At 58.4% G+C, this 26,955-nt stretch overlaps 2 protein-coding genes across 6 annotated transcripts in view; one reads left to right on the forward strand and one right to left on the reverse strand.

The window, feature by feature from the left end:
* CDH23 (cadherin related 23) overlaps nt 1-26,955 on the reverse strand; it is a 410,614-nt gene that overhangs the window by 77,224 nt on the left and 306,435 nt on the right. For all 4 annotated transcript variants that reach the window (XM_028511340.2, XM_036026831.1, XM_028511341.2 and 1 more), the window contains 11 exons: nt 26,751-26,896; nt 23,985-24,204; nt 22,162-22,314; nt 20,146-20,259; nt 17,130-17,278; nt 9,064-9,124; nt 8,059-8,207; nt 3,503-3,638; nt 1,547-1,935; nt 560-661; nt 242-244 (listed from right to left, as the gene is read on the reverse strand). In XM_028511340.2, the coding sequence (XP_028367141.1) occupies nt 242-244; nt 560-661; nt 1,547-1,935; nt 3,503-3,638; nt 8,059-8,207; nt 9,064-9,124; nt 17,130-17,278; nt 20,146-20,259; nt 22,162-22,314; nt 23,985-24,204; nt 26,751-26,896 (1,622 nt within the window). The remainder of the gene's footprint in view (nt 1-241; nt 245-559; nt 662-1,546; nt 1,936-3,502; nt 3,639-8,058; nt 8,208-9,063; nt 9,125-17,129; nt 17,279-20,145; nt 20,260-22,161; nt 22,315-23,984; nt 24,205-26,750; nt 26,897-26,955) is intronic.
* Nucleotides 9,042-17,571, forward strand: C5H10orf105 (chromosome 5 C10orf105 homolog). 2 transcript variants are annotated; one of them, XM_036026836.1, is made up of 2 exons: nt 9,042-9,144; nt 13,669-17,571. In XM_036026836.1, the coding sequence occupies exon 2, from the start codon at nt 13,674-13,676 to the stop codon at nt 14,031-14,033; it is 360 nt and encodes a 119-aa protein (XP_035882729.1). In that variant the 5' UTR covers nt 9,042-9,144; nt 13,669-13,673; the 3' UTR covers nt 14,034-17,571. The 2 variants fall into 2 exon arrangements, with proteins under 2 accessions (XP_035882729.1, XP_035882728.1); XM_036026835.1 differs by lacking the exon at nt 9,042-9,144 and adding an exon at nt 10,269-10,867.

A 26,955-nucleotide genomic window follows, 5' to 3' on the forward strand; every position in this document is an offset into this window, starting at 1 on the left:
GGCTCAGCAGGACACAGAGGGCAGACAGGGCAGAGCTGGATGTGGGGTATGTGCCCAAGAAAGGCCTGGACTCAGGTGAGGGAGTGGACGAATTGGGACAGTTGTGAAGGGTCTGAATGGGGACCCACTGCACGTGTCTTCTCTTTGGGGGAGGCAGGAGGGCCCAGCACTATGCAGGGCCCGAGCCAACACTGGCCACAGCCAGTGTCCCGGGGAGAGTCCCAGCCCACAGGCTACTCACCTTCTGCAGGTACAGCCGAGAGAAAAGGAAGAGAAAAGGCAAAGATGCGGATGGTTAGTAGTCTGCAGCTCGTCCACCTCCCGTTTCTGGCAGTGGACTATCAAGGAAGCACTGCCCCACCCCCACCCCGTCTGAGGTCTCATCCCGGCCAGGCTGCCCCAGAAGGCGTGGCACAACCGGCTGCAACACCACCCCATGGCTGTCGAAACCCTCGCCTGCTACTTGGCTTGCACATTGGGTGATTGTGGGGATGGGGTTTAGGTGCCTTGGGTGGTGATGGGCGGCATCTGTGGGGCTCTCACCCGGGGACCCACTCACCACAGTGGAGTCTGCTTTGGGGCCGCCGTCATCCGCCACAACTGTCAAGGTGTAGAAGTCAGCTTTCTCCCGGTCCACCAGACCCTTGACTGTGATCACACCCTGCAGGGAGGGGTCCAGATGGGTGAATGACAACATTGCACCCACCGGGCAGAGCCTGTCCCACCCCCAAGCAGTCCCATGCTTTGGCCAAACCAGACTCTTCACTAACCCCGAACATTCTGTCCCACTGTCCTGCCTCCACAGCCCTCCCTCTGCCTGACAGGACTTTTCCGTGAAGCTCTGTAGGTTGGAATCCTGCTGCTCTCTCAGTCTCACTCAGATGCCACCTCTTCGTGGAGGCTTCCTGCTTCCCCGGCTAGGAATGCTCGCTCTCCTTTGGGCCCCAGAGACGCTGCATTACACCACTATTGTAGTTCTTTTCACTTCTTCCCTTGTGGTGCTCTGACTTGTACCCTTGATTATTCCTACTTCTCCTTCTAGCCTGAGAACTCTCTGGGGACTGGGAAGGATCTTGTTCACCTTTGTATTCCCAAGGTCTGGTACATTGTAGTGATTATTACCATGCCCATTTTTGGAGAAGGGGTTCTTACAAAAAAACAAGCAAAGATAAAGGAGCAAGCGCCAGGCAATAGATAACAGAGAATTGCACCACACACCTTGCTAAAACTAGCTATTGCAATGAAACACAAAATTTTATACTGGAGCTTCCTAACAGCCAAGGTAAAAAGGGAAACACAATGACTCAAATAGCTTTCATTATCCAGTAATAAGAAGGACATCAGGTTGCCTAGGTATAAACCTTACCTTACCCCTGAATATTAAAAGGGATATATTGCAGGGATGTTTATCTCAAGGATACTTAATGACAAAGAGGAGAATGCCATATGTATAGAAGAAGCTTCATAAGTGTTGGTTAGCTTTAAAAGGGTCAAGCTCCCTGCCTGTAGGGAGAGCCCTTGCTGTGCCCACCGCAGCCTCCCTCACCGTGTAGGTGTCTATCTTGAAGAGGGCTTTGGCCTGGGCACTGGTGTGGGTGTCAAAGCGATAGGTGATCTGGTTGATGTTGTCGATGGAGTAGGCCTGGACCCGCACAATCTCGGTGCCCAGCGCCAGGTTCTCCAAGATGGCCGCCTCGTAGGAGGCGTTGGAGAACTGCACGTCCTCATCCAGCTCATTGAGCAGAGTGATATAGACGCTGCAGAAGCCCTGGTTGAAGGGCGGTGCCTGGTCGGTGGCGGACACATTCATCAGGTAGCTGGTCTTGGTCTCGTAGTCCAGGTAATCCACAGTGATGATAAGCCCCGTGCTCTCGTCAATCTCAAACTTCCCCTCTGCGCCTGACAGGATGCGGTAATTTACCAGGCCACCGTCCCCTGCAGGAGGACACAAGAGGTTGTGCAGTCCCAGATGGGGGTAGGGCTTCCCTGTGGCTTCCCAAGGTGTCCACAGCACACCCGATGCTGTCCCTGAGGGACAGGGTGAGGGGCCGTGGCTGGCCTACCCAGCATGCACTGCTCCCCACCTCTGGCCTGAATCGTCCTAAGGGATGCAACAGAGGACAGGGTCAAGGTCTCTGTGGATGGCAAGGCCCAGCACACACTGTTGACCTGCTCTGGGGACTCAACAGCCTGGGCAGGAAAGATACGCCAGAGTGGCTTTGCTCCCGGAGCTTCAACATTTAAGCTCAAGCACCTCCCTTGGGTATTTGGACAGTGAGGGTGGGGACAAAAGGGATCTCTTGTAGTGAGGGCATTGATTTAAAAAGTGTTTGACTAACCAGGGCAGTGTCCTCAGAGGTGACCAAGTCTTCATTTGGTCCCTCCAGCCACAGATTTCCAGTGCCAGACTCACCTCCCATTTCCCCAACTCCTTCACCCCACATGCCTGGGTCTTAGAATGCTTCCTTCAGCCAGGAGCTAGAGGTGGAATTCCTTAGCCCGAGTTCACAGGCTTACAAGGGAATGGTCACCAAACCACCTAGGAAGTCCCAGCCTTCCTTGAAATTGCTTTGCAAAACTCTGAATTGATGTGCATTTTTTTGAGGAGGGATCCATGGCTTTTACTTGTTTCTCAAAGGAATTCCTGGCCCAGAAAAGGTCATGAACCCCTGGGCATGTGACCTGAACTGTACAGATGGGAAAGAAACCCACCTGAGAGTGCTCGGACCTATTTCTCTTTCCATCCCATCCTGTGCCCCAGGTTGGCAGAGATGCTCACAGGGCTGGGCTGGGCTGGGCTGGGAGCCACTGGCACAGCTGACGATAAGGAAGCACAGGAACTGGGAAAGTGGGAGCAGCTCAGAGAGCCGCTGGGGGCGGGGGCAGCAGACCCCCAGGAAAGAGCTCCTCTCTGGTCGTATCTCTGGCCCACACAGCCAGGCCTCATGAAGAGGGCCACAGTGACCCGGCCACCCTCTCCTTCATTTTGCACTGCTCGCTGTGGCTATTTCTGGGGCTCAGGGCTCTGGGCAAGACCCAGGTACCCTTCAGGGCAGACCACTGTTCTGCAGAACAGGGCACAGTGCCTGTGAAAGCCTGTGTGTGCCAGGCCCAGGGCTGAGGCGGGTGGGGGAGCAGGTCTCGGCCAGCTTTCTGCCATGCCCTCTGCCTCTCCCAGCCCAGCCCAGCCCGGCTCGGCCCAGTCCCTCACCAAAGGCTAACAGGGAGCTGCCAGGTCCTGTGACAACAAATCTGGACTTCCCAAACTTGTGACCTCTCCTCTCTCCAGGTAGAGATTGAGACAACTCCCCCTGATTCCAGCCCTCCTGGTCCTGGGCGTCTGGTGAAGAAGCCACCGAGACTATCCTAGGAGTTGCTCCCTGGCCTGGGGGCAGCTGAAGGGGGAGCCTGAGGGGCCCTGGGGATGACCAGCCCTCCAGGAGCAGGAGGAATTTAGCTGGGGAGGGTCGCTCTGGGAAGGAGAGTCCCCGGCTGGCCTCACCAGTGTCTCGATCTGTGGCTTTGACGACGATGACGGAAGTGCCAATGCCTGCAGTCTCCCGGAGCGCCAGGCGGCTGTACTGCTGCTGCGTGAACACCGGGGCCTCGTCATTGACGTCTTCCACGTACACTATCACCTGTGGGAGCCAGCCCAGAGGGGGAGGTCAAGCTGGGGGAGGCCAGGAAATCCCGGAGCTGGGGCCCTGGGCCTGCGCCTGTGGTGAGCTGCCAGGAGAGGGCCTCTGGGCTGTCTGGCTGCTTACCGTGTCCCCCCACCTTGCACAGTACGCAGCACGTGGCAGGTGCTCAAACGTCATTTGTTAAGGAACGAAACTTACCTTGCTCTTGACTCTGCTACTAGCCCTGTGGGAACCTGTGACTAATTAGTGAATCTTGTGGGCCATCGAGTTTCTCAGTTATGAAACAGCAATTATCGATATAATAATTCACGCCCCATGTCACTCCTAGGGCCGTTATGAAGACGAAATGAGCGAGGCCCTGCCAAAGTGCTTGAGAAGGTTCAAAGTGACCCCATTCAAACACCAAAATGTGTCTGGGAGAACTGACATGAAAACGTTCATCACGACTGGAGTGGAGGCTGTCACTGCCCAGACCCCTGCGGATTCTAGGGCACCGCCCCGGCACTCTCACTGCCAGCACAGCACCTACCCAGGCTGCCGGGACCCGCATGCCCAGGGTGCCAGAAGGGCCTGGGCGTTAAGTCCCTGGGGGCCGCCCTCACCACGGACGGATGGGTGAGTGGTAGAGATTCCCCAGCTTCCTGGGCCCGACTGGGGCAGCCGAGGTGACTCTCTCCAGACCTCCCCGTGGGGCTGAGTCGAAGTCCCTTTTGTGCCACTTTGCTGCCTGCCTTTCCTTGCTGGTCCCAGGGGCCTTCCCAGTTTTTCCTGGGACACTTCCTATAATCACGTTCATACTAATCCTTGTGTCGGGATTTGCTTCTGGGGAGCCGGCCCGAGACAGTGGCTGTTTCTGAATTGGGGAATTATGCATAATTTTCATCACTGCTTATCTGCACTTCCTAATTTCTCTTTAATGACCATGTACATCTTGCATTACAAAAATAAAACCATTTTAAAGATGTTTGAGGAGGGATGTCTGTGGCTAGAGGTGAGCAGCACTCCCTCCTTTTTGCCGCTGCCCCGCCCCTGCCATACTTGGGCACGGGCGGGTGTGGCCCAGCCACCGGCAGGACCTGGGCTTTGTTCAGAGGAACTGGTGAGGTGGGGAGGGGAGTTAGAGCCGCTGGCTGCGTATCATCAGTACTGTTGCTCAAGGAGCTGTAGGGAGGCCCAGGGCTCATGCCTCTTTTTCCCCCATATGGGAAACAGAGGCCCAGAGGTGGGGAGGGACCTGCCCAAGGCCTCACAGTGAGTGAGAGGGCTGGAAAGGGAGGGTGGGATCTTCTGGTTCCCAATCTACCAATACTGCTACTCTTCACATTGCGTCGGGGGTAAGCTGCCCCAGGCAGGAGGGACACCTTCCTTCCAGCCTGGCAGAGCCAGGGCCAGAGGACTTGCTGGCAGAAGGAGAGGGAGCATGTGGGGCCGGGGCTGGGCAGTGATGCACAACGCAGACTTCACATGTGGCCACAGCACTGACGGCGGGGTCGAGGCGCAGGCTGTCTGAGAACGTGAATATTGGTTCCTGACTGATGGCAGCTGCTGGGGTCAGCCCTGGCTTCTGTTCTGGGTTTAGCTGGGAATTAGCTGGAGAGAAGTGAAGGGGCTTCGTTATAAGCAGAAATGGTGGCCTGATGGGTAGAGAACTCTGGGGTGGGTGGGGTGGCAGAGGAAGGGGAAGGGGAGGCATATGGGGATCAAGGGTTCTCCACTCCTCCACTCCAGGAGTTCCTGGAGCCCTGCTGTGTCATTCTGTTTTCACACCCAGACACCCAGAACCCACTATGCAAACTGGAGGGCCTACCCCGAAGCACAGCTGTTCGCAAGCCAGAACCTCCTACTTTTGGCTTCTCCAAGAATTTGGCTGGGGAGATCCTGGGTGGGGTGGGTGTTGGGGGGAATTTGCACGGATGAATTTTGGGAACTCACTTTCCATAAACAGAAACTAACTGTCCATCTTTCAAAAACGGTGAGCCTTCTCCTTCCTGAGTTGGCTCGTCCAAACAGCCAAGTCCAAGGGTTCAGGGGGAAAAACAGGGCTAGGGTGTGGCCCCTCCTCCAGCAGGCTGGCTGCATGCCACTCTCCTCCTGTTGGTTTCAGCCTTGTTTTTAGCAGCAGAGACAGGGGGCAAAATGGTGTGTGGTTTGCAAAGCTGAGACACACAGATGTACAGGAAACACACAGGCCTGCCAAATTCTTACTGAACAGGAGGGCTCGGCTGCCACGCTACTGGGCTTAGCCCTGCTTTCTGTCCGGTGCTGTGCCCTCCAACGGGGGCAGGACAGAAAATATGCGCACCAGGGACGTGCATGGGAACCTTCGGTCCCTGCAAGGACCGTTGACTCTGTGCTCTCTGGCCCTTCCACCTGGGCTGTCCCTGGTCTGTGCAGCGGGAACTGGAGACTATGGGCAGTCCCTGCAGACCACCTCTGCAGCTGCCGGGAAATGAACCCAGAGCAAAACTGAAGTCCCCACACTGTCTTCAGAAAGGGCTCAGGGTGTGGGGGTTGTGTGCTGCAAGGGTCATCCAGCCCCCACCCCAGGGGCCAGCTCCCAAATTCCCACCTTACAAATAGCTCTTGGGGCTAGAGTTCTGAAGGGCCTTGTGCAAGGCAGCCTGGGGCTGTGGTCACGAAAACAGACCTGAGCCGACTGCCTGGTGTGAAGACCGGCTCTGCCTTTACTGCTCTGTGACCCTGAACACATTGGCTGATCCCTTTTTTGCCTCAATTTCCTCACCTCTGAAATGGGTACAATAACAGTGCTTACTTCATAGGGCTGTTATGAGGGTTAAATGAGGTCAAGTACATGACGTACTTATAAAGGTGCCTGGCACAGACTAAGTAGTGTGTGAGGGTTCATCAGTCCTTGGAGTTCCTGGGGAGAGGAGCAACAGGAGCTGGCCCAGCAGGCACGGCTGTGAGCATCGCAGCCCCGCATGGATCTGTGGCCCAACTTTGGTCTGTTTTACACAGTGCCTTGAGGTGCTGGACAGCATTTTGTTTAAGATTTGTGGCTTTAAAATGTTTGCAGCCACCATGTCCCGACACTGACAGGAGCAGGCCGTGGAGAGAGCTGCTCACCTGCTTCTCGGAGGGTGAGGAGTGAGGGGGCCGCAAGGAGGGCTGTGGTTAGGCAGCTCGAGGCCCTGGGAGCCAACCAAAGCTGTGCTGACATCAGTCACCCCGTGTGGCCTGAAGCAGGCTCTGACGGGAGTGGATAGTGTGAATAAGCAATGCACAGTCATGCAGATGAGCTCGACCGTGTGAGGCCACCCGTGAGCACCCAGGTCACTGTGCTTTACCCTCGGTCACCAGGGCTCTGGAGCTGTTCCAAGCAGCCCCGAGGTGTAAAAACCCAAGGGGCCTGCCCGACTCAGCCACCTCCGCAGGTGCAGCTCTCACCTGGCGGGGCAGTCCTGAGGACGCAGGCTTCCTTTCCCATCTCTGCCTTGGGCAGGGTTTTACCAGGTGGAGGCTGAGTCACCTGCCCCCCACCTCCCCTGGCGTGTGACGGTGACCCCCGCAGGCCTCTGCTCATTGTTTCCAGCCGGGGAAACAGCAGGTGGAGATGGGGCTGATAAGAAAAGCTGATTCTGCCTCACTCAGTTCTGGGTAAAAGTCCCTCCACCTGACTTTTCCCATCTCCCTCCTACTCTCCACCTCTGGGGTGTGACTCACTTTCCACCTGGTTTACGGGAAGCCTCGGTGAGAGGCTGAGCCTGCAGTGGGGGGAGGGTGGGGTGACCTGGAGAGGTCGTTTCAGTCCTCTCCCTGCTACTGGGCCGGAGGGCGCGTAACCTGGCCCTGCCGGTGGGAATGTCTGCGTCTGTTTGTGACTATTCAGGAAGAAGAAGACTGATCTCATTTTAGCTGCTCAAGAGAGGCCCGAGGTTAGGGTGGGCAGAAAAGAATACATTTGAAGGAGCAGCTGGGATGTTTGGGGAACACTTTCAGTGGAAAGGGCACTGAACTTGGACTCAAAAGACCTGGGCTCTGAGATCTATTGGTAATGATTTTTCTGTGCCTCAGCTTCCTTATTTCTAAAATGAAGTGGGCAACACATACATCTCTCAGATCACAGACGTGAGATCTCTCGGCTCACCCCAGAGAGCTGCGTGGGTTGGTGTGGCGAGGACGCCTCGTTTATCCGATCACTGACCCCCTTCCACATCTGGAGAAACTGAGGCTGAGGACACAATGACACACCCGAGATCCCAGGCCAGCACCCTGAGCCCCAGGAGTCATTTGGAACCCAGATCAGTGGCAGTCTTGTCCTGCCGGGCCCGCACTGGGAGATCCAGTCCAGCTGTGGCTGTGACCCAGCCCTGAGGTCAGCGCAGAAGGGGATGTGGGGCTTCACAACCCGATGGCTGGCCACCCGAGAGCCATTCCAGTGCGCCCCCGGCCTCACCCTGACAGAACTCCGCATGGGGCCCAGGTCATGGTTGTAGGCCTCCACCATCAGCACGTGGGATGAGTCCTGCTCCCGGTCCAAGGGCCGGGGCCCTCGCATCAGGAGCCCACTGCTGACATCGATCCGGAAGTTGTTGCCATGGTTACCTGTGTGGAGAGACAGGTAGATACATGGGCTCTGTCCTGGAGCAGGACCCTTGGGGGATTGTAGGGGTAAAGAAGGGGGGTCCAGCCCCCAGAATGCTGACCCTGCTCAGAGGTCTCAGGAGCTTGGCTGAAGCTCACAATGGTAAGCAGGCCTCTGTCTCACGCTGCCCTGGCCTGGCTGGATTTGAGGGAGGCTGTAGAAATTTACTCTGTACCCTCCTAAAGGGAAGCCTGGGGACCCCTGATACCCCATACCCAGAGGTCTCAATGGAATCAATATTTCAGAGGGATCTGGGTGCTACAGAAAGAGGGGCCAATCCAAATTCTGTGGGTGGTGGAAGCCAGGATTTGGTGGGCCTATTTGGGTTGGTCTGGCGTCCATTCCCAGGTCTTGTAGCGACAGCAACTTGATTTTTCTCCGGGGATCTGCCCTCCGCCGCTCTCAGTCCATGTGCTTTGTGACTCATTTTGGGAAGCTGGGGGCACTGCCCCAGTGTCCAAGCCAATAGTGATTGGTTAAGGGATGGGCACATGACACATGTTGGGCCAATGACAGTCTCTGGGGAGCTTGCTGCTGAAGGCTGCCCTGGTCCCCCAGGCCCCCCTCCGTTAGGGTGATGTCCCACTGTGGGACATGAGGAACTTCAGGAGCAAAGCAATCAAGTGTGGCACCCAAACTTAAAAGACATCCGACATGGCGCGAGTGTTTGGAGAATGTCCCCGCTCCCTCCCTCGGGCCCGCCTGTGTGTACAGCACCGGGGCCTCCTGGGCTTTGCCTCCCAGACCCCTGGGAGCCCAGAGAAGCTCTGCCCAGGGGGAGGGCCGGCCCCTGCCATCCCAGGGCAGCCCACTCACCCTGAAGGATGCGGTACCACACACGCCCGAACTCGCCCTCGTCGGCATCTGTGGCCTTTAGCTGGGGAAGAATGATATAAGGTAAGTCTTTGAATTCCACCCCGCAGGAGAGAAGATGTGTTTGGAGTCCCTCTTCTTCCCTCCACACTGCCCCCAGCCTGTCCTGCCCACATCTGTGGCTTTGCACAGAGGCTGGGGTGTGGGATGGGAGAGGGACACGTCTGTCTTTTTCACCCCCCACGAGGTCTCCATGCTGCCCTGTCCATGGCAGGGGGGCTGCCAGCTCTGTTCTCTGACCCCCTCCAGGGTCATGGGGAGGACAAAGAGAAGGTGGGTGATGGACTCAGCCTTGACTAGGTTGGCTCATACCTCCACGGTTCCCTCCTTCAGCCTTTTGAGCTCCCAGGAACCTCACCCAGGGTGGTGGATTGCGTGGCTACTTGGCTGGGTGACCCTGGCCAGGCCATACCTCTCTGAACCTCTGTTTTATCATCTGAGGGAGGGGGGCTGGATGAGATGACCCCTCGGTCATCTAGCGGACTTTGATAGTCCATGGAAGGCTCCCATCCATTTGGGGCTGTGCAGAGAATGCTTCTTTTGTGGCTGAGGGCTAAGAATAGGAGGAAGAAGCTAAATATCCCAGCTAGGGCTCCAAAAAAGGCGGGGGGGGGGGCAGGTTCAGGTCTTGGGCGGAGCCACAACTTCCCCCTCTGTGTTATATTTCCAGGAGCTTGGGGGTCCTTGATGGAGAAGTTGCTTAAGACTTAGGCTCCTAAGGACGCAGCTTGTTGCCAGGGAAGCTCTGGTTTCCGGAAAGAAAGAAGGTTGGGGGAGGAGCGTGTCTGTGCGTGTGGGTGGGTGTGGGGTGGGGGTGTGGAGGGGGTGTGTGTGCGGGGTGGGGGGAGGTTGGGTGTGGGGGAGTGTGAGGGTGTATGGGATGTGTGGGTATGTGGGGTGTGGGTATGTGGGCTGGTGGGGTGTGTGGGTGGGGGTTAGGATGTGTGTGTCAGCTGTGTGTGGAGGGGAATATGGTGGTGTGTGGTGTACAGAGAGCCACTGCCTGGAAGGGCTCCAAGGGCCCACCCAAACTGCAAGGAGCACAGCTGTGGCTGTCCCTCGCTCGCTGTTAGGCTTGCTGCCCTGTGATCTCTCTGACTTTTGAAAATGCCTCTCACCCCTCACTTCTGTAGCCACCTACAAAGGGAAGGTGCTTTTCTGGGAAGTTGAGGGAGAAGCCTGGGAGGTGAAAGGCCCAGGGACTCGGGAGAGGAGGAGGGGCCTCAAGGCCCATCTCTCTGCCTGTTCCACCGCGGGGAGCCCCTCTCCCTGGTAACCTGGAGGCTGGCAGACACTGAATAGCGACCCTGGCCCGCAGACTGTACCATTCACACATCCAGTGGGGGAAGGTGAGAGCCACAGGGCCGCGGAGGCGTTGAAACCTTCCCCCTGGGTCCCTCTGGCACCTCCGCCCCTCCGGAGGCCTCCAAGGAGACAGGCTGGAGTGAGGCCCTGGGAAGGCTCAGGCACACAGCTCCCCGCTCCTTCTCCCAACCCAGTTGCCATCCCTACCCTCTGCAGTGTCCCCTCCCCCAAGGCAGAGCCCAAACTTCCAGACAAAGCCAGGTCTGGCAGGAGAGGGAAGGGACACGACCCACTCTGCCCAGCCTGGGTGACTGAGGGACACTGGGCACCACAGAGTCCAGGGCAGGTTGGGGTCACAGGGGGTACCGGGGCTCCTTGGGTCTCCTTTGGACAGCAAGAAGACCCTTCACCCGGCCCAGGACTGCGGAGGGCTGGCTCTGAGGTCAGTGCCTGGGGGGCGGCAGGAGAAAGCCTGCTGAGGAGAGTGGGGCAGACCCTTGCTGGGGTCACGGGGGTCACGGGGGTCACATGGGGGCATGCTTGGCCCTGGGGGAGCCCTCTGCTTTTGAAGAGAGTGGAAGTCCTAATGAGGGGCAGTGGCTAGCCCCAGACCACACAGCAAGACGTGCTTTGCTCACAGGCCCTGCCCCATGGAGTCGGAGGCAAGAAAGAAGGTTCTAGACTAAGCTCACAGAGCTCTGTGCAGAGCAGGTCTGCTGGGGTGCCCTGGACTCCAGGAGTGTGGGAGAGACTTCACCTGCCCTTATGGTGATTCCTGGCCTTGGTCTGGTGGAGGCCTCCCTTTTTGGACCAAGCAGGCCTGGCTAGTCGGAGGGGGCATCAGGGCGCCTGGCAGCTGGCCTGGTGTGTGCTCCAGGCAGGGTGGCTGCTGTTTTCAAGCACTTTGGAATCTCTTGCTTCCAAGGGAATTACTCAGATGCTTATAGCCTCTTGGATCTTTTTATTACTCAGATGCTTATAGCCTCTTGGATCTTTTTGCTGGCCTGATAGGTCTGCAGACCCGTGTGAAGGCCCTGAAGTAACAGTTGGACTAGCAGGGTGGAAACTCCTCCCGCTCAGACTGCCCTTTCCTCGGTCCCAGCCAAGCACAGCCCAGGGCCAAATAGAGGAGCAGCCAGTTTCCTTCCCATGGGAGATGGTGGTGGGCACACCCCATCCCCATCCCTCTCCCCACTCAGATTCAAGGAAGGGCCAGCCCACGTATGGCTGCCTGGCCAGGGCGCTCTCTAGGCGATGCCTGCAAGGAGGAGGCCCTGGGCAGCTAGACGGCCATCAGAGTTTCCAGCTGGGAGCTGGGAGCTGGGAGGGGTCCTGTTCTGCCTGGAAATGCAGGAGGGAGTGGTGGTAGGGAGCGGGTAGGAGGTGGGGTGGGGTGCACTGGATGCCTTTAGTCTGCCAGGCACAGGGTGATGCTGTGGGCAGGCAGGAGGCTGGCACAGGGAGCTCGGAGTCAGGTCCTGTGGCTGTTGGTGAGTGCCTGCGGTGGGGGCTGGCGGTGGGGGTTGGGAAGGTGAAAGCAGGGTGGCCCCTGTCCACTCCCTCCTGCCTGCTGACATGGACTCTTGGCAGCCACTGGCAGGTTTGGACACATGATTGTGAGGTGGACGAGGCTGCAAGCTGGGGAAGGAAGGGACCCTGATAACCCTGGTCTCACCACAGTCTCCAAAGTCAAAGAGAAGTAAATGATTGTTATTGGGCCTGTGTTTGTAGAAATCAAAGATCACAGAGCTGGGTGTAGCTCTCTCACATGTTTTGTTCGGCCTGCTCCAGTGTTTTAAATATCTTAAAATCCATTCCTAATTGTTTGGAATCGCATTTATTTGGCCTTTGCAGTGTTTTCTCTCTCTCCCTCCCCACCCCCCCCCACCCCACCCCCACTCTCACATTAATCCAAATTTGAATTAGTTGCCAACATTTAAACATCAGGAAAGTTTGCCTAAAAATGCAGGTTTCTGGCTTCTCTTGGAAAACCAGGAGAACTGACCTCACTGGGCCTGAGGTCCAGCACCCCACCGCCTGGCTGCAGCCCCTGTACTCCCTCGACGGCATGCCCAGGCAGGCCTGCCCACTACCCACTGCCCCCCTGGCTCATGTGTTGCCCACCAGCCTGGCTCTGTAGGCATTTTTGTTTGTGACCAAAAGCTCAGCCTCATCTATAAGGACCATCTGCCCTCCTCCCTCTAATGGGAGGCTCTTAAGTGATAACAGGGTCAGGTGTTGTGTGGGGTTCGAGCCCCACCTGGTCAACTCCATTGTTCTCTGTGGGTTATTTTCCACCCATTCTCAGAGTGGCTCAGGGAGCTCTAGACAGGGGTGGGAGCCAGTGGGTTGGCAAGGCTGTGGGGCCGGGAGTTGGGGAGCCTGGTTCTGGCTCACAGGTGTGCCCTTGGGCTTGGCCTGCCCTTATCTGGGCCTCAGTCCCTCTCTTATCACGGAGCAGCTTGGACTGTCTTGGGAAGCACCAATAGGAATGTCCCTGGGACCAGGCAGGTGGCGTGAGGTATGCAGGCAAAGTGAGGTGTGCAGTGGGCCTGTGGGGAGCGCGGGGGGCTGGGGGCCAGGCCCATCTAGAGGAGGCAGCTGCCACTCAGCTGTAGCCACCAGCTGCCAGACACAACTAGCCTCACGTTGCCAGTGTTGAAATTCTGCAATTTCTAGAGATGCCAGACACTCAGATATTTATGTGAAATCTCTTGTTCTTTTATTTGTGGTTTTAAAATCACAATTTAAATATATAAAAATACTGCAAGAACCAAACGAAATATGTTGGCAGGCCCCCGGTTTGCGGCCTTGGCGTCAGGCATCGAGTAACTGCCGGGGTCGCTGCCAGCTCCGGCACCCTGTAATCCATGGCTCATTCCCATCACAGAGCAGGGTATTGATGGAGTTGGTCTTAGATCCCAGGTTTTCGGTTCTAGGACTATTGTAATTCATGAGAATTGATTTTTAAATGCCGGAAGGCATTACCTTTCCAGCTCTTCCACTGCAGGCGGGCAGGGAGATAGAGGAGAAAGAGGCCCTGAGTTTGGGCCCAGCTCCATCGATTTTCTGCTGTGTGACCTCAGACTTTGTCACGTCTGTGGGCCTCCCTGTTCTAACCTGTGCAATGGCTGTGATGCTCTCTGCTGCCAGTTTAGCAGTGCCCATCCCCTACCCATGTCCCCTCCCCAGCCCTGGATCCAGCTAATGTGCCTCTGAGCTTCTGTCCCATTCCTGTTGCAGGAGCCATGAGCACAGGGGGCCCCAGCCCCCTCATGACTCCTGTCACTCCGGGGAGCCCTGTGGAGGCAGCGGACACCCTCCCCGTGCTCATTGCCTTGGCCTGCATCTTCCTTCTGCTGGCCTCCTGTCTGCTGTTCATGACCCTTTGCAAGCCGGCAGCGCTGGATCCAAGCCGCCAGGCCCGAGAGTGCATGCCCCACCACCCGGGGAGCCCCAGTGAGCCCCAGCTCCGGCTCTGGAAGCGCCTGGGCTCCTTGCGCCGCTCCCTGCACAGCTTCCGTCGTGGCCGGCCTGTACCTCGATGCTCCCTGCCGGACCACAACGACAACCCTGATTGGGACTGCACAGAATCTACCAAGATGTGACAGGGCATCCCCACTACCCTGGAGCTACCCTCGGACCCTCCTCCCTTGGACATAGCCTCGCACCACAGGCTGCAGGAAGACAGTGGCCCAGGCATCCTGTGTGCCCAGGTTCATGGCCTTTCCCAGAGAAGGCCCTGCAAGAATACCTTGCTCTCTGCAGACCCCCTAGCTGCTGCCTGCTGACAGACTGCTGGACCAATTGTGGAGAACCTGTAGCCATCTGGACCCCTGGTCCGAGGCTCTGGAGAGTACACCTGGGGTTTCCAGGGTTCCTTTCTGGCAAATGGGCACCAACTACCTCCAGGGAGAAGGGCCCCCCACAAACCCCACTTCCCAACAGTAGCTACGCCCACCCTCCAGGGCCAAATCCAGCTGGGATTTCAGTGCGAGTTGCAGAATGGCCAAAGGTTCCCTCCAGCCAAGTGGAAATGCAGCCCACACTGGGGACAAGGTACTGTCCTGCTCTCTGGGCCAGCTCAGGGCCCGAAGCCAAAGGGAACCCAGGGACTCCTCTCGGATTTCCCATCAGCATTTGCCTGGTAATCCCTGGAGCAGCCGGCACCCTCATGGTGGATCAGTTGCCTGCGTGCCTGCTGAGAGGAGGGGCAAGTGAGGCTATCCATACTGACTACCCAATAGCCACCCTGGCTGTCCCTCTTCAGTGCGGCACATCGGGACGGATCAGGAAGAGGGGAGAATGGGTCAGGGAGCTCCCTGCAGAGGCCAGGCTAGGTGCTGTGCCAGAGTGGCAGGGTGCTCTGCCAGCCCCTGGAGGTGATGCAACCTGAGGACATGTAGGGGCTCCATGCCTCACGCACGGAAGGTGGTAGCCTCCCCAAGGGTGGGGTGGTCTGGATTTCTCCAGGACAGCTGTGGGACTTCAAACCTGGACCACACTAGGTGTCCCATCTTTTAGGTGGTTGCTTCATTGACGGGCTTCCTATCAAAGTAATCCCATCGAGGGTATGGGCTTCTTAGAATCCCTAACTCTTAACCTCTCCTCACAAAGCCGGGGCTCTATGCTGTGGTTGGGTTCTACGTTTGGAGAAGAGGCAGAAGTGGTCTGGCTGCTGGCCAGGGTCATCTGGGCTCGGCCAGGGGGCTGCCCACCTCACCCCGCCATGACTCATGGTGCAGCTAGCCAGGTCTTCTCAAAGAGTGAGTTCTAGTTTGCCCAGCTCCAAAGCTGTCTCTGGCTCCCTAATGCTGGCTGGGTAAAGCCAGAGCTCCTCAGTCTGGTGTTCAGAGGCTTCTGGGAACCGGCTCTGAACTCTCTCTCTCTCACCTTGTCTTGACCCAAGACGCCAGGCAAATGGAATAACCTATCCTCTCCTGGCTGCACCTTATGCTCCACAGGGCACCCCCTCGGTGAAGCCCTCTTTGCTCTGCAGCTGAAAGCCACCTCCTGTCTGGAGCTGCCCTACTCTTTGCACCTCTGGGGGGAGGACAGGGATCACGTCCCCTTGGCGGTACGGGTCAGCCTTGTCCATCCATTTCTCCCTCCTACGAGCCTGGGACACTGTGTCCAGCCCCTCGCTCTGCCCCACCAGCTGGGGCTCGGACCCAGGAGGCTCCGTTCACTGAGCGAAGGGAGGCCTGGCCTGGGTACGTCCCCACACCCCCAAAGCCTACAGAGTCCTCTTCTTCCCTCAGATGCCCCTAGAGAGAAGCTTTCTCTCCAAGCAGCTCTGTCGGAGAGCCGCCCCCCACCCCCCACGTACCCTCCTTCCAAGTCAGTAATATCAGTGCATCGAAGGGTGATGCTCAGACAGAAACTTACTTTCCGGAGAATCACTAGCGCCTGCGTTTCTCCCTGAGAGACGGGCGACTCAGGGCTGCCCCATATTACCGACGGGGTCTAGGATTTCAGTGTGAGTCACATCGTGTAACAGAAACCACTGCTTTGGAGAGTGGGGCAGGCCTTCTCCTCACAGGCTGTTACCCTTTCAGCCTGTTTACCTTTTCACGGTCCCCCTTCCCACACCCCCTGAGACATCCCAGGAGGAATTCCTCTGGCAGACAGTCACCCATGTCAGCCCCCGGCCGGGTGCCCTGCTTGGCCCTAGCTGTTCTCTTCCTGGAGAAGAGGTCGGGGGGCGGGGGGGGGGGGGGAGTTAGGTGGCCCTGAGGCCTGAAGGAGAAGGAAAGGCTGGGGATGGGGATGGGGGCTCTCAAAGGACCAGCCATACCCCCAGGCATGTTCCCAGGCTGGTCCCAGAAGACCCATCTGTGAGCCAGGGTGGCAGGTATTAGGCTGGGGGGAGGGGCTCTCCAAGCCCCCAGGGGTGGACACCCACAGGGAGAGGACCTCCTCCTCCCTCCTGCTGGAACCAGCCCCAGGCCCTTGCAAACCCCGTGGTTTTCTGGACTCTCGGTGCCTCTGGGAATCAGCACCCTGCTCCCGTCCCACTCCCAGCCTCCCAAGCCCAGAGCCCGGCCCAGAGGACAGGCCCAGATTTGCCGAGTTTGGCTCAGCCTCCCAGTCGGAAACCCTCGCAGCTGATGAAGAGGGTAATTCATTCCTGGCCTCCCCCCCACCCAGCAACGAAGGCCCCCAGGCGTGGGGGGGAGGGTCAGGCCCCATTCTCAGGTCCCCACCGCCCTCCCACTGAGTCTGCTCCCTTTCTTCTGCTGCCTGTTTACTTCCCCAGAGGGGAGTTTCGGCCAAGGGCCCTGTGAAAGCGGCTCTGTTTTGGGCCTCACTGGGCCCTGGCTCTCTCTACTCCCTTCTGGGAAAGTGTGACATTGCCATCTCCTCCTCTGGCTCATCTGGGGAGGGGACGAGGAGGGGGCTGCAGGGAGGAAGGGAGAAGAGGGCGGCCAAGGCTTCTTTCTGTTTTGTTTTATTTTTGGGGAGGAGCCAGAGCCGTGTCCTTGACTATATAACCTGGGGTCCTACTCTCCCCAGAAGGGAGGTAGGGGCCTGGGGGCCTTTCCCCCATAGCACTGGCCACTCCCAGAGTAGCAGCTGGACCCTCTCTGGCTTCCAGGCCCTGCCCCCCCCCCCCCCGGGCCATGGTGCCCTGGGGCCCCTGTGCTCAGGGCTGAGTGTGGCCCTGCCTGCCCCAGCCCCCCCAAGGGGCCACGGCCCCCTACCTGCACGATGCTGTGGCCCTCAGGGATGTCCTCAGGCACACTGGCCTCGTAGCTGCTCTGCAGAAAGATGGGCCGGTTGTCATTCACGTCCAGGACAGTGACAAACACGGTGGCAGTGCCAGTGCGCCGCTTGCCTACCGGGCCGTTGTCTGTGGGGGGTGAAGGGGGGCTGTCAGCAGCTGCCTGAAGGGCAGCGTTCCTGGGCACCTGCCCCGCTCACCCCAGCCACAGCCTTTACAGGGTGGCTCTTCCCCTTTTCAGATTAGGAATGACACTAACAATATCCGATACTATTCTAGCTCACTTAGTTGCCCAGCAGCCTGTGAGGTAGGCGCTACTATTATTATTATTATCATCCCCATTTTACAGAGGAGGGAACTGAGGCATGAAGTGGGTTGGATGGTAGCCCCCCAAAGATATACGCATGTCAAATCCCTGGGAATTTGTAAATGTAAACTTATGGGGGCAAAGGGTCTTTGAAGACATAATTAATTCAGGATCTTGGGATGACACATCCTGGATTACCGGGTGGGCCCTACATGACAAGGGCGCTTACAGGAGAAAGGCGGAGGGAGAGGGGACGAAGCAGAGGGCCACATTACGCTGGAGGCAGAGACTGGAGTGCTGCGGCCACAAGCCAGAAACACTTAGAGCCACTGGGACCCAGCAGAGTCAAGGAAGGGGTCTCCCTGGAGCCTTAGCCGGGAGTGTGACACTTAATTTAACTCCTGGCCTCCAGGGGAGATGACGGATTTCTGTTCTTTTGAGCCACGAGCAGCCTAGGAAACAGATTTGGGCACCGAGATTACAAGCCCAGCTGCTGTTGGGACCGGGTGGGTCGGGTCCCTGGGTGCCCACCTGGGTGCGCCCACCTGCCAGGGCTGCTGTCCTCTGCTCCAGTCCACAGTGGCGAGGCAGACCTTGGGCCCAGTGACACTAAGTCTGACTTCTCAAGAGAAGCTGAACGCAAGCGTTTAAATAAAATCTGGTTTGTGAGTGTTCACAACTGTCATTTGTTGAGAGGCAAAGCAGGTCAGACATGCTCCTGGGACAGGTTCAGCCTGTGGGCTCGCTGCATCCAGGGTGGTGGGCCCTGCTTGAGTTGTTAAGCCTCAGATAGCCGGGGGTTCTGCCCCTGCAGCACCCTGCAGGCCCCGCCCAGAGTGGGGATGTGGCTCAGCCCCAGGGGCAGCTGTTGGGTCATCCCCCCTGGAGAGAGCGGCTGTGACCACACTGCAAGTTTAGGCAAGGCCCGTCGCCCCAGGGAGGAGTACGGGCAGCTAGAGCTGGCTGAAGACCAGTGGTGACTCTGTCTCCTCTCCCCCAGGCCAGCTGACCACACGCCAGGGCACAGTCACCTATCCTGAGTCATCCTGTCCTCCGAAGCTCCAATCTGGGACCAGTCTCCCACCACCCTGGGGTCCTGCTTACTTGCCCCGGCCGGGGACAGTGGGAGCTGCAGGACATAAAAGGCAAGAGCCTGAGCCCTGTGGTCCTGCTGGCCAGTGCTTGTCCTGGAGGCTGGACTCAGTGGGGATGATGCGTCTCCAGGGGGTGGTGTGGCTGCCCCGGGCGGGGTGGGGGGAGAGGAGGCCAGAGGGAAGACGCCCGTGGGCGTGGGCAGGCTGGGGAGGGACTGCTGGCTGGAAAGAGCAAGGCACAGGGAGCACATCAGCTTCCCACCCAGTGCTCCCTGTGGACATGGACCAGGGTGCCTCTGGGAGGACCAGGGTCATCTGGGAGGCAAGGTCTCACCATACCCTGCTTCCTGTCCAGAGCCCTCAGAGGCTCCTGCTGCCGGGAAACCAGAGACCAGGCTTCCAGGTCGACCTTAGGCCTCCACACACTGGCCCGACCTGATCGCAGGCTCCCTTCCCCATACACACCCCACTACGGGGCAGCAGAAGGACGAACACACAGCTCTTTCCCATGCACGGGCCCTGGAGCGGGCTGGTTCCTCTGCCTGAAATGCCCTCCCCGCTGCTCCTTGCACTAAAATTGCACTTGGCCTTCAAGGTGGTGGTAGGCCTGCCTCGTTTCTGCCTGGAGCACTGCCTTGCTCTTAGGTAAGGCCGTGCCCTGAAGGCTGCTCCAAGAACCCACCTTCCTGACTCTGAGGCCTGGGGTTCCAAGTGGGTCTGACCGCCCCCGCCAGCTCTGGGGACAGGCACGTGGTTGGGGCCTACGCCACCAGCACATCTCACCCCCACTGACCATGACCAGGGGTTCAGGCACAGGCAATGGGGCAGGCGGGACTAATCAGAGCTCATCTGGGGCTTCAGCTGGGGAGATGCGGAAAGAGACAGGTACTGTCTCCCTGCTGCTGCGCCCGAACCCAGGATGACTGAGGCGGGGCTGCAGCAGCGATTCGTCTCCACGTGAGACAGAGCATGACGCCAACATGCAGGAGGCCGAAGAGCCAACACGGAGGGACTGGGGCCTGGTGGCGCCCCCAGAGCCCCACGTGGTCGTACCGGAAGCCCTGTGTATCTTCCGGCGGACTGGTGCTGTGAGCCCATGTCCCTGAGGTCAGTTTGTTTTATTTTAAACATTGTAGCCAAGAGTCCTCACTGATCCAAAGGCATTCCCTGTGCCACTTCCTCCAAGAAGCCTTCTTGGGTCACCCCTGAGCCCACCGTGTTCCCACCACTCTGTGCTGCTACTCTTGGGTCGTCCCTTCTCCCTTTCTGCTTTGCTTTGCCTGATTCTGCAGCGATTTGTCTACACGTTGGTCTTTCACTCGGTTCCCACGTAACTCCTGCCACCCCGTCTTAGTGCCGTCCATACAGCACTGGGCACTGAGCCTCATGTCTGGAAGTACTCCGTAATATGTCGGACGCCTGGCCACCCTCCCCCCACCGGCATCAGGGCAGGGCCTTTGGCTCAAGGCCTGCCTCCCAGGTGGGGCCCAGCTGGCTCCTGGGAGGGCGCCTCCTGCGAACTCTGCCTAGAGCCACCATGCAGTTGTACACCGGCGGGGGCGGGGGGCGGGCACAGGCGGGGCACTGGTGCGCACCTATGGCCTCCAGGACGAGTGTGTAGGCGGCTGTGGTCTCCCGGTCCAGGCTCACCACTGTCCTCACCACGGCGTCACGGTAGCCGACGCTGAACTTCCCGTCCACGTTTCCACCTGCAGGCCACAGAGACTGAAGCTGCGGTCAGGAAACAGGGCTCCTGGCCAGGGGAGGGGAGGTGGCACCCCGGCTCTGCTTCTGAGCCTGGGTCCTCTGGAGGCAGCCCAGGAAGGAAAGGCTGTGTGGCCCACTCAGCTCTGCCGAGAACAGGGTTCTGGGGGCTCTGATGAGGGTGTGGCCTGTGTGGGCTCAGGCAGGGGCGCCAGTGCCTGAAATCCCGGGGTCTATCTAACATCCACTGAGCACGTGCTGTGGACCATTTCACTTCATGTGGACTGTCAGCGTGTCCATTTCACAGACAAGGAAGACGGCCCTTCAATGAAGGTATGTGTGGTGCCCCGGGGTACAGCCACCTGTGCGGGGTGCAGGGCTCTGACACAGCAGTCCGCCCCCGCCTGTGTCCTGCACCGTTCTGTAGCCTTCCTGTCCTGCAGGAGTGTCTGAGCAGGTGGACTGGGCTGGGCTGTCACGCGTGGCTGAGGTCTTTGGGGCTGGCTGAGCGTGCTCCAGGTCCCTTATCTCGGGTTCTCTGAGTGGGGACTCCCAGAGTCCCCACAGAGTGAAAAGTACAGGAGAGGGACAGGAGACAGTGTTCCTGAGTCTCCCTGAGTTCTGGAATGGGTGGGAAGTGTGAAGGTATCTTTTCTGAAGCAGACCGGAGCCAGGAGGTCACTGCATGAGAACAGTGTAAAGACCCCTCCCCGGGGAAGTGGGTGGGCAGTGTGGTACTCTGGGCAGCAGAGGGCGCCACCACACTGGAGTTGGGCTGCCTGGGAACTGGACATTGCTCCTCGCAAACAGTGAGAAATTAAAATCCGAAAATTTTCTCAGGGCTGGGGGGCTCTTGGGTGAGCAGGAAATGGCCACCTCAGGGTCCTGAGAAGTCACCCCTGAGAAACTCCTCCATGTGTCCAAGTCCCCTTGTTCCGACACGGTTTGCCTCTGGGGAAAGCCTCCTGCTCTCAAGTCGCCAGTACTACCTGCTCAGTGTCTGAAGCACCATCTACAAAGCACAGTGTGGCTCCCAGGGGAGAGGGGAGGAACCACGACACAAGTAGAGCTGGGGCTGAACCAAGGCTGGTGCCATGTGGGGGCCGTGATAACGGAGACTTTCCCAGGGTAGTCCTGGGGACCAGGCTGGGAGGAGCTGGCCTGAGTGGGCCGGCCCACTTTATGGAGGCTGGCCACGGACGGAGGGAAGACGGAGCCAGAAAAAGGGCAAAGGGAGGGCTCAGGAGTGTGAAAGAACTATATCCCCCACCCCGAGCGCTCCAGCGCCTCTCAGGGGTGCCGGCCTGAGGGACGCTGGGACACTGCTCTGACCCGGGAGTGACCAGCACACGGCACGTCTGCTGCAGCCTCCCAAGCCCCCTGTCACACAGAGGGTGCTGAGCGCTCACGGCTCCCTTCCACCTGCCGCGCCAGGGCGTGGCCTTGCAATAATAGTTCTGCACAGCCCTTCAGGGGGGAGCTACTTGACATTTTGAGCTTTATTTAGAGGACTTTATTTAGAGAGGTCTAAACCATCTACCTCTAAACAGATGGGAATTCTCTTCCTAAGCCAAGGGTCCCCAGGGAGGGACAAGGCCCCCTTCCTCCCATCTGCTTCGACGCCCTAACGTGGAGTGGAGTGGGGCGCAGGGCTCAGCCCAGGAGTCGCTGGCTCCATCGCCCTCTAGACTGAACCGTGGTAAGTCCCCTTACCCCTACCCGATTCAGGAGGCCCTTTGGGAGCCAGATCAGAGGGATCGGGCTCCAAAGCCCTTGGGAAGAGCCAAGAGCAAATCCTCAGGGAGGCTCCAGCAGGGGCTGAGCCCTGGTGGCCAGGGTGGGTCTCTCCCCGCTCGCCGGCCCCACCCCAGGCAGCCTGCACAGCAGGGCGGGAGGCAGGGCCGCACTTGTAATGAAGTAGCTGAGCTCAGCGTTGAGGCCCACGTCGTTGTCGGTGCAGTTCAGCCAGACGACGCGGAAATCCCGGGGTACGTCCTCGGACACGGAGACATTGTACACAGTCGGGAAGAAGGTGGGCGTCTCGTCGTTCACGTCCAGCACTGTGGGCAGAGTCAGCACACAGGCTAGGCCTGGCTGCTGGGCCAGCCCACCCAGCCCACGGCAGCGGCTCACACCACAGACCCACAGGGCATGGGTTTCCTATGCATCAACACTTCCTACTCGTGAGCCAAGGGCCCCCAGGCTGGCTGGGGGCAGGACAGAGCTGACCAGAACCCCACACTCTGCCCCGGTCCCTGTTCCCTGGGGGGCTTGCTGCTGACCCTGCTGTCCACGGGAGGTGAACACCCTACAGTCCTCAGTGTGTGCCTGACAACAACTGTCATTGAGAACCGATGAGAGTGACCACTCCTCAGCTCTTCCCACGGGCCAAGCCCACACTAAATGTTTCCTGTCCCGGATCACACACGCCCCTCGAAGCAGCCTCACGAGGCAGCCATTACTAGACACACTGCGTAGACAAGGAGGTAGAAGCTCAGAGCAGTTGGGTGACTTGTTCAAGGTCACACAGCAAGAGAGTGGTAGGGTTGGGGTCTTGGGAGGCCTGTTACCAGTTTGTGATGAGGTCCCAGGGAAAGTAATTGCCTTTGAGGACCCTTCCCCCTCAAATCATGCCATTTCCCTGACAGATTCCTTGTCTCAGCTCTGCACACAGAGCTGGGTCTTGGGGGGACCTGCACAGTGAATGGCCCCCGTGTTCCTTGGGCTGCTCTTTGTGTTTCACCAGGGGACAGGGTGGGCTCGTTTGCTGAGATGGGTCAGCCTGGGGGAACAGGCCTCTGAGAGGGGTCCTCTCCGAGGGGGGTCCTCTCTGAGAGGACTGGACATTCTCCCTCTATCACTGGCACAGAAGCGGGTCCTCAGACTGGCTGCAGGATCAAGAAGGCAAGCTGTGGGCCAGCAGGAAAGAGAACGCTCGGTTCTCTCTTGTCCTTACCATCTTAGGTGGTGGCTGAGGAGGGAGAGAGAGTGTTCGCACCTGTGCTGAGCCAACCACCCCCGTCCCACAAAGGCCAGCAGAGCCAAGGAAGGGGGCGGGCCTGTCCTGGAGAGCAGGCCCCATCTTGCCCATTGAACCCTGCACTTATTTCCTGGGTGTTATTCATGTCAATGTCCCCTTTTCCTCCCAAAATTACAGATACAACCAGAGTGGAGGAGAAACAGTAGCCCCCTTCGGCCCCTCCCCGACAGAGGGAGGAGACAGTGGGAATTGTGGAGAGGGCCTGGGGGATGCCCTCATCCCCTCCAGGGGTCTGGGGACCCCAGCTGCCCTCCTCCCAGGGTGACGCCTTCCAGGCACCTGGGAGGGGAAGTTCCTTTTGCATCTCCAAATAAAAACTCTGGCCTTCAAGAGAGACAGAGGGCTCTGCACCTCCCCAGACTGTTCGAGACCCTGAGGGCCCCACCCCTGCTCGAACCCGCTCTGAGGCAGCTGGGATTAAAGAAGGCGCCCTTGGCCGTGGGCCCAGGCCACTGCCCCTGGGCTCTGGGGCCCTGAAGGCAGTGGCCAGGCAGGAGAGGGCTCACCGGCATTTTTGACTTGGTGGAGGCAGGGGAGGCTGCACTGTACCGAATGGTTCCAGGCGAGGAGGGCGCCCCATTAGACAGTGGAGAGCAGGGGTACGTGGGGGCTCCCCACCCCGCCCGGCACCGCCTCAAGGCCCATGCCCATGTGTTCAGCACACAGCAGGAGGCCCCTCGCCCTTCTCACCTCGGATGGTGAGCGTGCTGGTGGAGCTCTTGGTGGGCGTGCCCGCGTCAGTGGCCACCACCCGCAGCTGGTACTCAGCGATGCGCTCTCGGTCCAGCTCTGTGGTGGTGACCACGACACCGCTGCTGCTGTTGATGAGGAAGTCCATACGGGGCATGCCCACCTGCATGCGGTAGGACACCAGCCCGTTCAGGCCCTCATCCAGGTCGATGGCCACCACCTGAGGGAGGGGAGGGGCCGTGTGAGGAGGGGACACCAGGACTGACGCTGGCCCCCTAAGAAGTGCCCCCTACTTCCCTCCTTCCCACTGACCTAGGCTCGGCTCTAGCCAGACACACCTGCTGTCTTGCAGGGCCTCAGGCCAGGCCACTGTCCCCCGAGACCCCTGCCAGATGTTCTCTTGCGGGGGGGGCACCTCAGAGCTGAGAGGCACCAGGCGCACCAAGTGGCCCCTGGGTGGGGTGGGGCTGCTTTAGAGTAAGAGTCCAGGTCCCCACGGCTTTCCTCCTTCAGAACCCCGCCTTCCTTGTTAGGAAGCCAGTGACCTTTTGCTGCCAGATTGACCCCAGCTGGCTGGGCCCTCCAGACTCTGTGGAGTGCTGGCAGTCACCCCTCACCCTCCAGCCCCTCAGACGCTGGCTGGGGCGGTCGTCTCAGCTGACTCCCTCGGTCACGTGGGGCTCGGCCACAGAGAACATGTTACCAGGGTTCCCGCCTCTGCTTTGTTTTGATTTGTAAGACAATGACAATAACAAGGTGACAATAAGGATCCATTTTTAAAAGTCACTTAAGTATTAGATTCTTTTTTGAAAAGCCATTGAGCCCCAGCCAGTTAGCTCAGATGGTTAGAGCATTGTCCCCAGTACGTCAAGGTTGTGGGTTCAGTCCCTGGTCAGGGCACATCTAAGCATCAGCCAATGAATGCATAGATAAGTGGGACAACAGATCAGTGTTTCTCTCTCCCCTCACTCTCTCCCCTCCCACCTTCCTCTCTCTGTGTAAAATCAATAAATAAAAATTTTTAAAAAGCCACAGGGGCCACGTGCCCATGTCCCTACACCCTTCCCATCTGTACCTCCAGTCCTGATGAGAGAGATCCTATTCTGACTCAAGACCCTCCCTGATATGTTGAAAATTTTATGGAGGCAGATTTAAGACATTTGAAAAAATGTGTGGTGATGATTCAAATAAGAGCTTCACATCAAGCCAAGACTCTCAGGATTGCAAGGACACGTCAAGGTCATCTGGTCTAATTCATACCAACAAGCTGGACAAGAGGGTGTCCAGACTTAGCTTGAATGCTTTCCTGGATGGGGGGCTCACAACCTCTAATGTTTCTGCACACAGCCCTGGTCCCGGGAGAAGGTTTTCTGCACATCCAGCAGAGATCATTGTTGGCTGAGGTAGTGGAGGGAACCCAGGGAACCACAGAGCTCAAGCCAGAACCCTCTCTCTGCATCTGAAGACAGTTTCCAAGTTAAATACTGCCAGCTCCAACCTTCAACTGGCTCCTTCTCACGATTCTGAGCCAGTTCCTCTGTGACCTCTGACACTGTGCTGGGGGCACGTCCTTCCTCTGTGGGCGAGTCCCTGCAGAGCCAGGTCTGGAGGCTCCTTTGCTCCCTCACGGAGAATCTCCTGTTTGGGGACCCCTCCTCAGGGCTGGCTGCTATTCCCCAGGTCATGGCTCCCGATGCTGGGAGTTCGGGGAGAATATTCTGCTGGAGAGACCTAATGCTCCCTGGAACCTGTCGAACAGCACTATTAATCTCCTTTTACAGATGGAGAAACTGAGGCACAGCAGGCCTGATGAACACCCCATCTTCTCTGAATGGGCCCAGGATGACCCTTTGCCGGCAGACCCTGCCTCTTGGGTGTGAACTCTCACAATAGACACAGAAAGCGCACATTAGCTCCCGTGTGTTTCCTGCAGTCTAGGTGCTGGGTCGCTTTACACTTACGTCTACACGGCCAGGTGGGTACTATTATGATCCCCACATCACAGGGGAGAAAGCCAAGGCCCAGAGAGGTGAAGCCATATGCTCCCAGTCACCCAGCACACAGACGGTGGAGTTGGGATCCGTACCCTTATTGGTCGGACTCCAAGGCCCATGCTCCTAGCTGTGAGGGCCTTCCTGTGTTTCCGGGGGTTATGGAGCAGAAGGCAGAGGGGCTGAATTCAACACTAGGCTACACCCCTTTTTCCACAGAGGTTTGGGAAAATTTCTTAAGGTTCCTGCAAAATGGGAGGAATCCCACCCATTGTGTGAAGCTACCTTGGGGCTTCCAGGAAAGCCTGGGAGAGGGGACTGCCCCACAGAGGCCGGGCACACGGGCCGCACACGTCCAACCTTCTGTGTTCCAGAACCACCTGCTGGCCTAGGGTATCGGGGGTTTGGGGCCAGACCTCTGCAATCAGGCCCTGAGAAACTCTCGGACTTGGCTTCCCAGAATTCTCCTGGCCTCCCTCCCCTCTCCCTGCCTTTATCTGTCTCCTGCTGTGCTTTCCCTCCACCTCTCCACATCCCCCTGTCCTTCAAGACCCAGGTCAAGTCTCCGGGAAGCCTTCTGTCACCATCTCTCAGAACATCAGCCCTCCAAGCTGAGCATAGGCTGTGCCCTGTCTGGTGGCCTTGGCTGGCCTCCCCTGACTTGCTCCTGCAAAGTGCTCAGCTAGAGGCCAGGCACCTGCTGCCCACTCGCTGGCTGGTCAGGGCGAGCTGAGGGAGACAGAGCAGGGCCTCCGGTCAGGAGAGAGAAGCTCACCTGGTAGACAGAGACCCCTGCAGGGGTGCCTTCAAGTATCTCAGCCACAAAGGGCAGGTTTTGAAAGGTGGGGTCGTTGTCATTGAGGTCCAGGAGGTTCACAAACACTGTGGCACTGCTGGTTGCTCTCAGAGGGGGCCTGCCACCTGAGGGGAGGGAAAGAGGGGTGCAGGAGAAAGAGGTCGAGGGAGAAGACGAGTGGGAC

The sequence above is a fragment of the Phyllostomus discolor genome, chromosome 5 (assembly GCF_004126475.2).
Source record: "Phyllostomus discolor isolate MPI-MPIP mPhyDis1 chromosome 5, mPhyDis1.pri.v3, whole genome shotgun sequence".
Taxonomy (NCBI): domain Eukaryota; kingdom Metazoa; phylum Chordata; class Mammalia; order Chiroptera; family Phyllostomidae; genus Phyllostomus; species Phyllostomus discolor.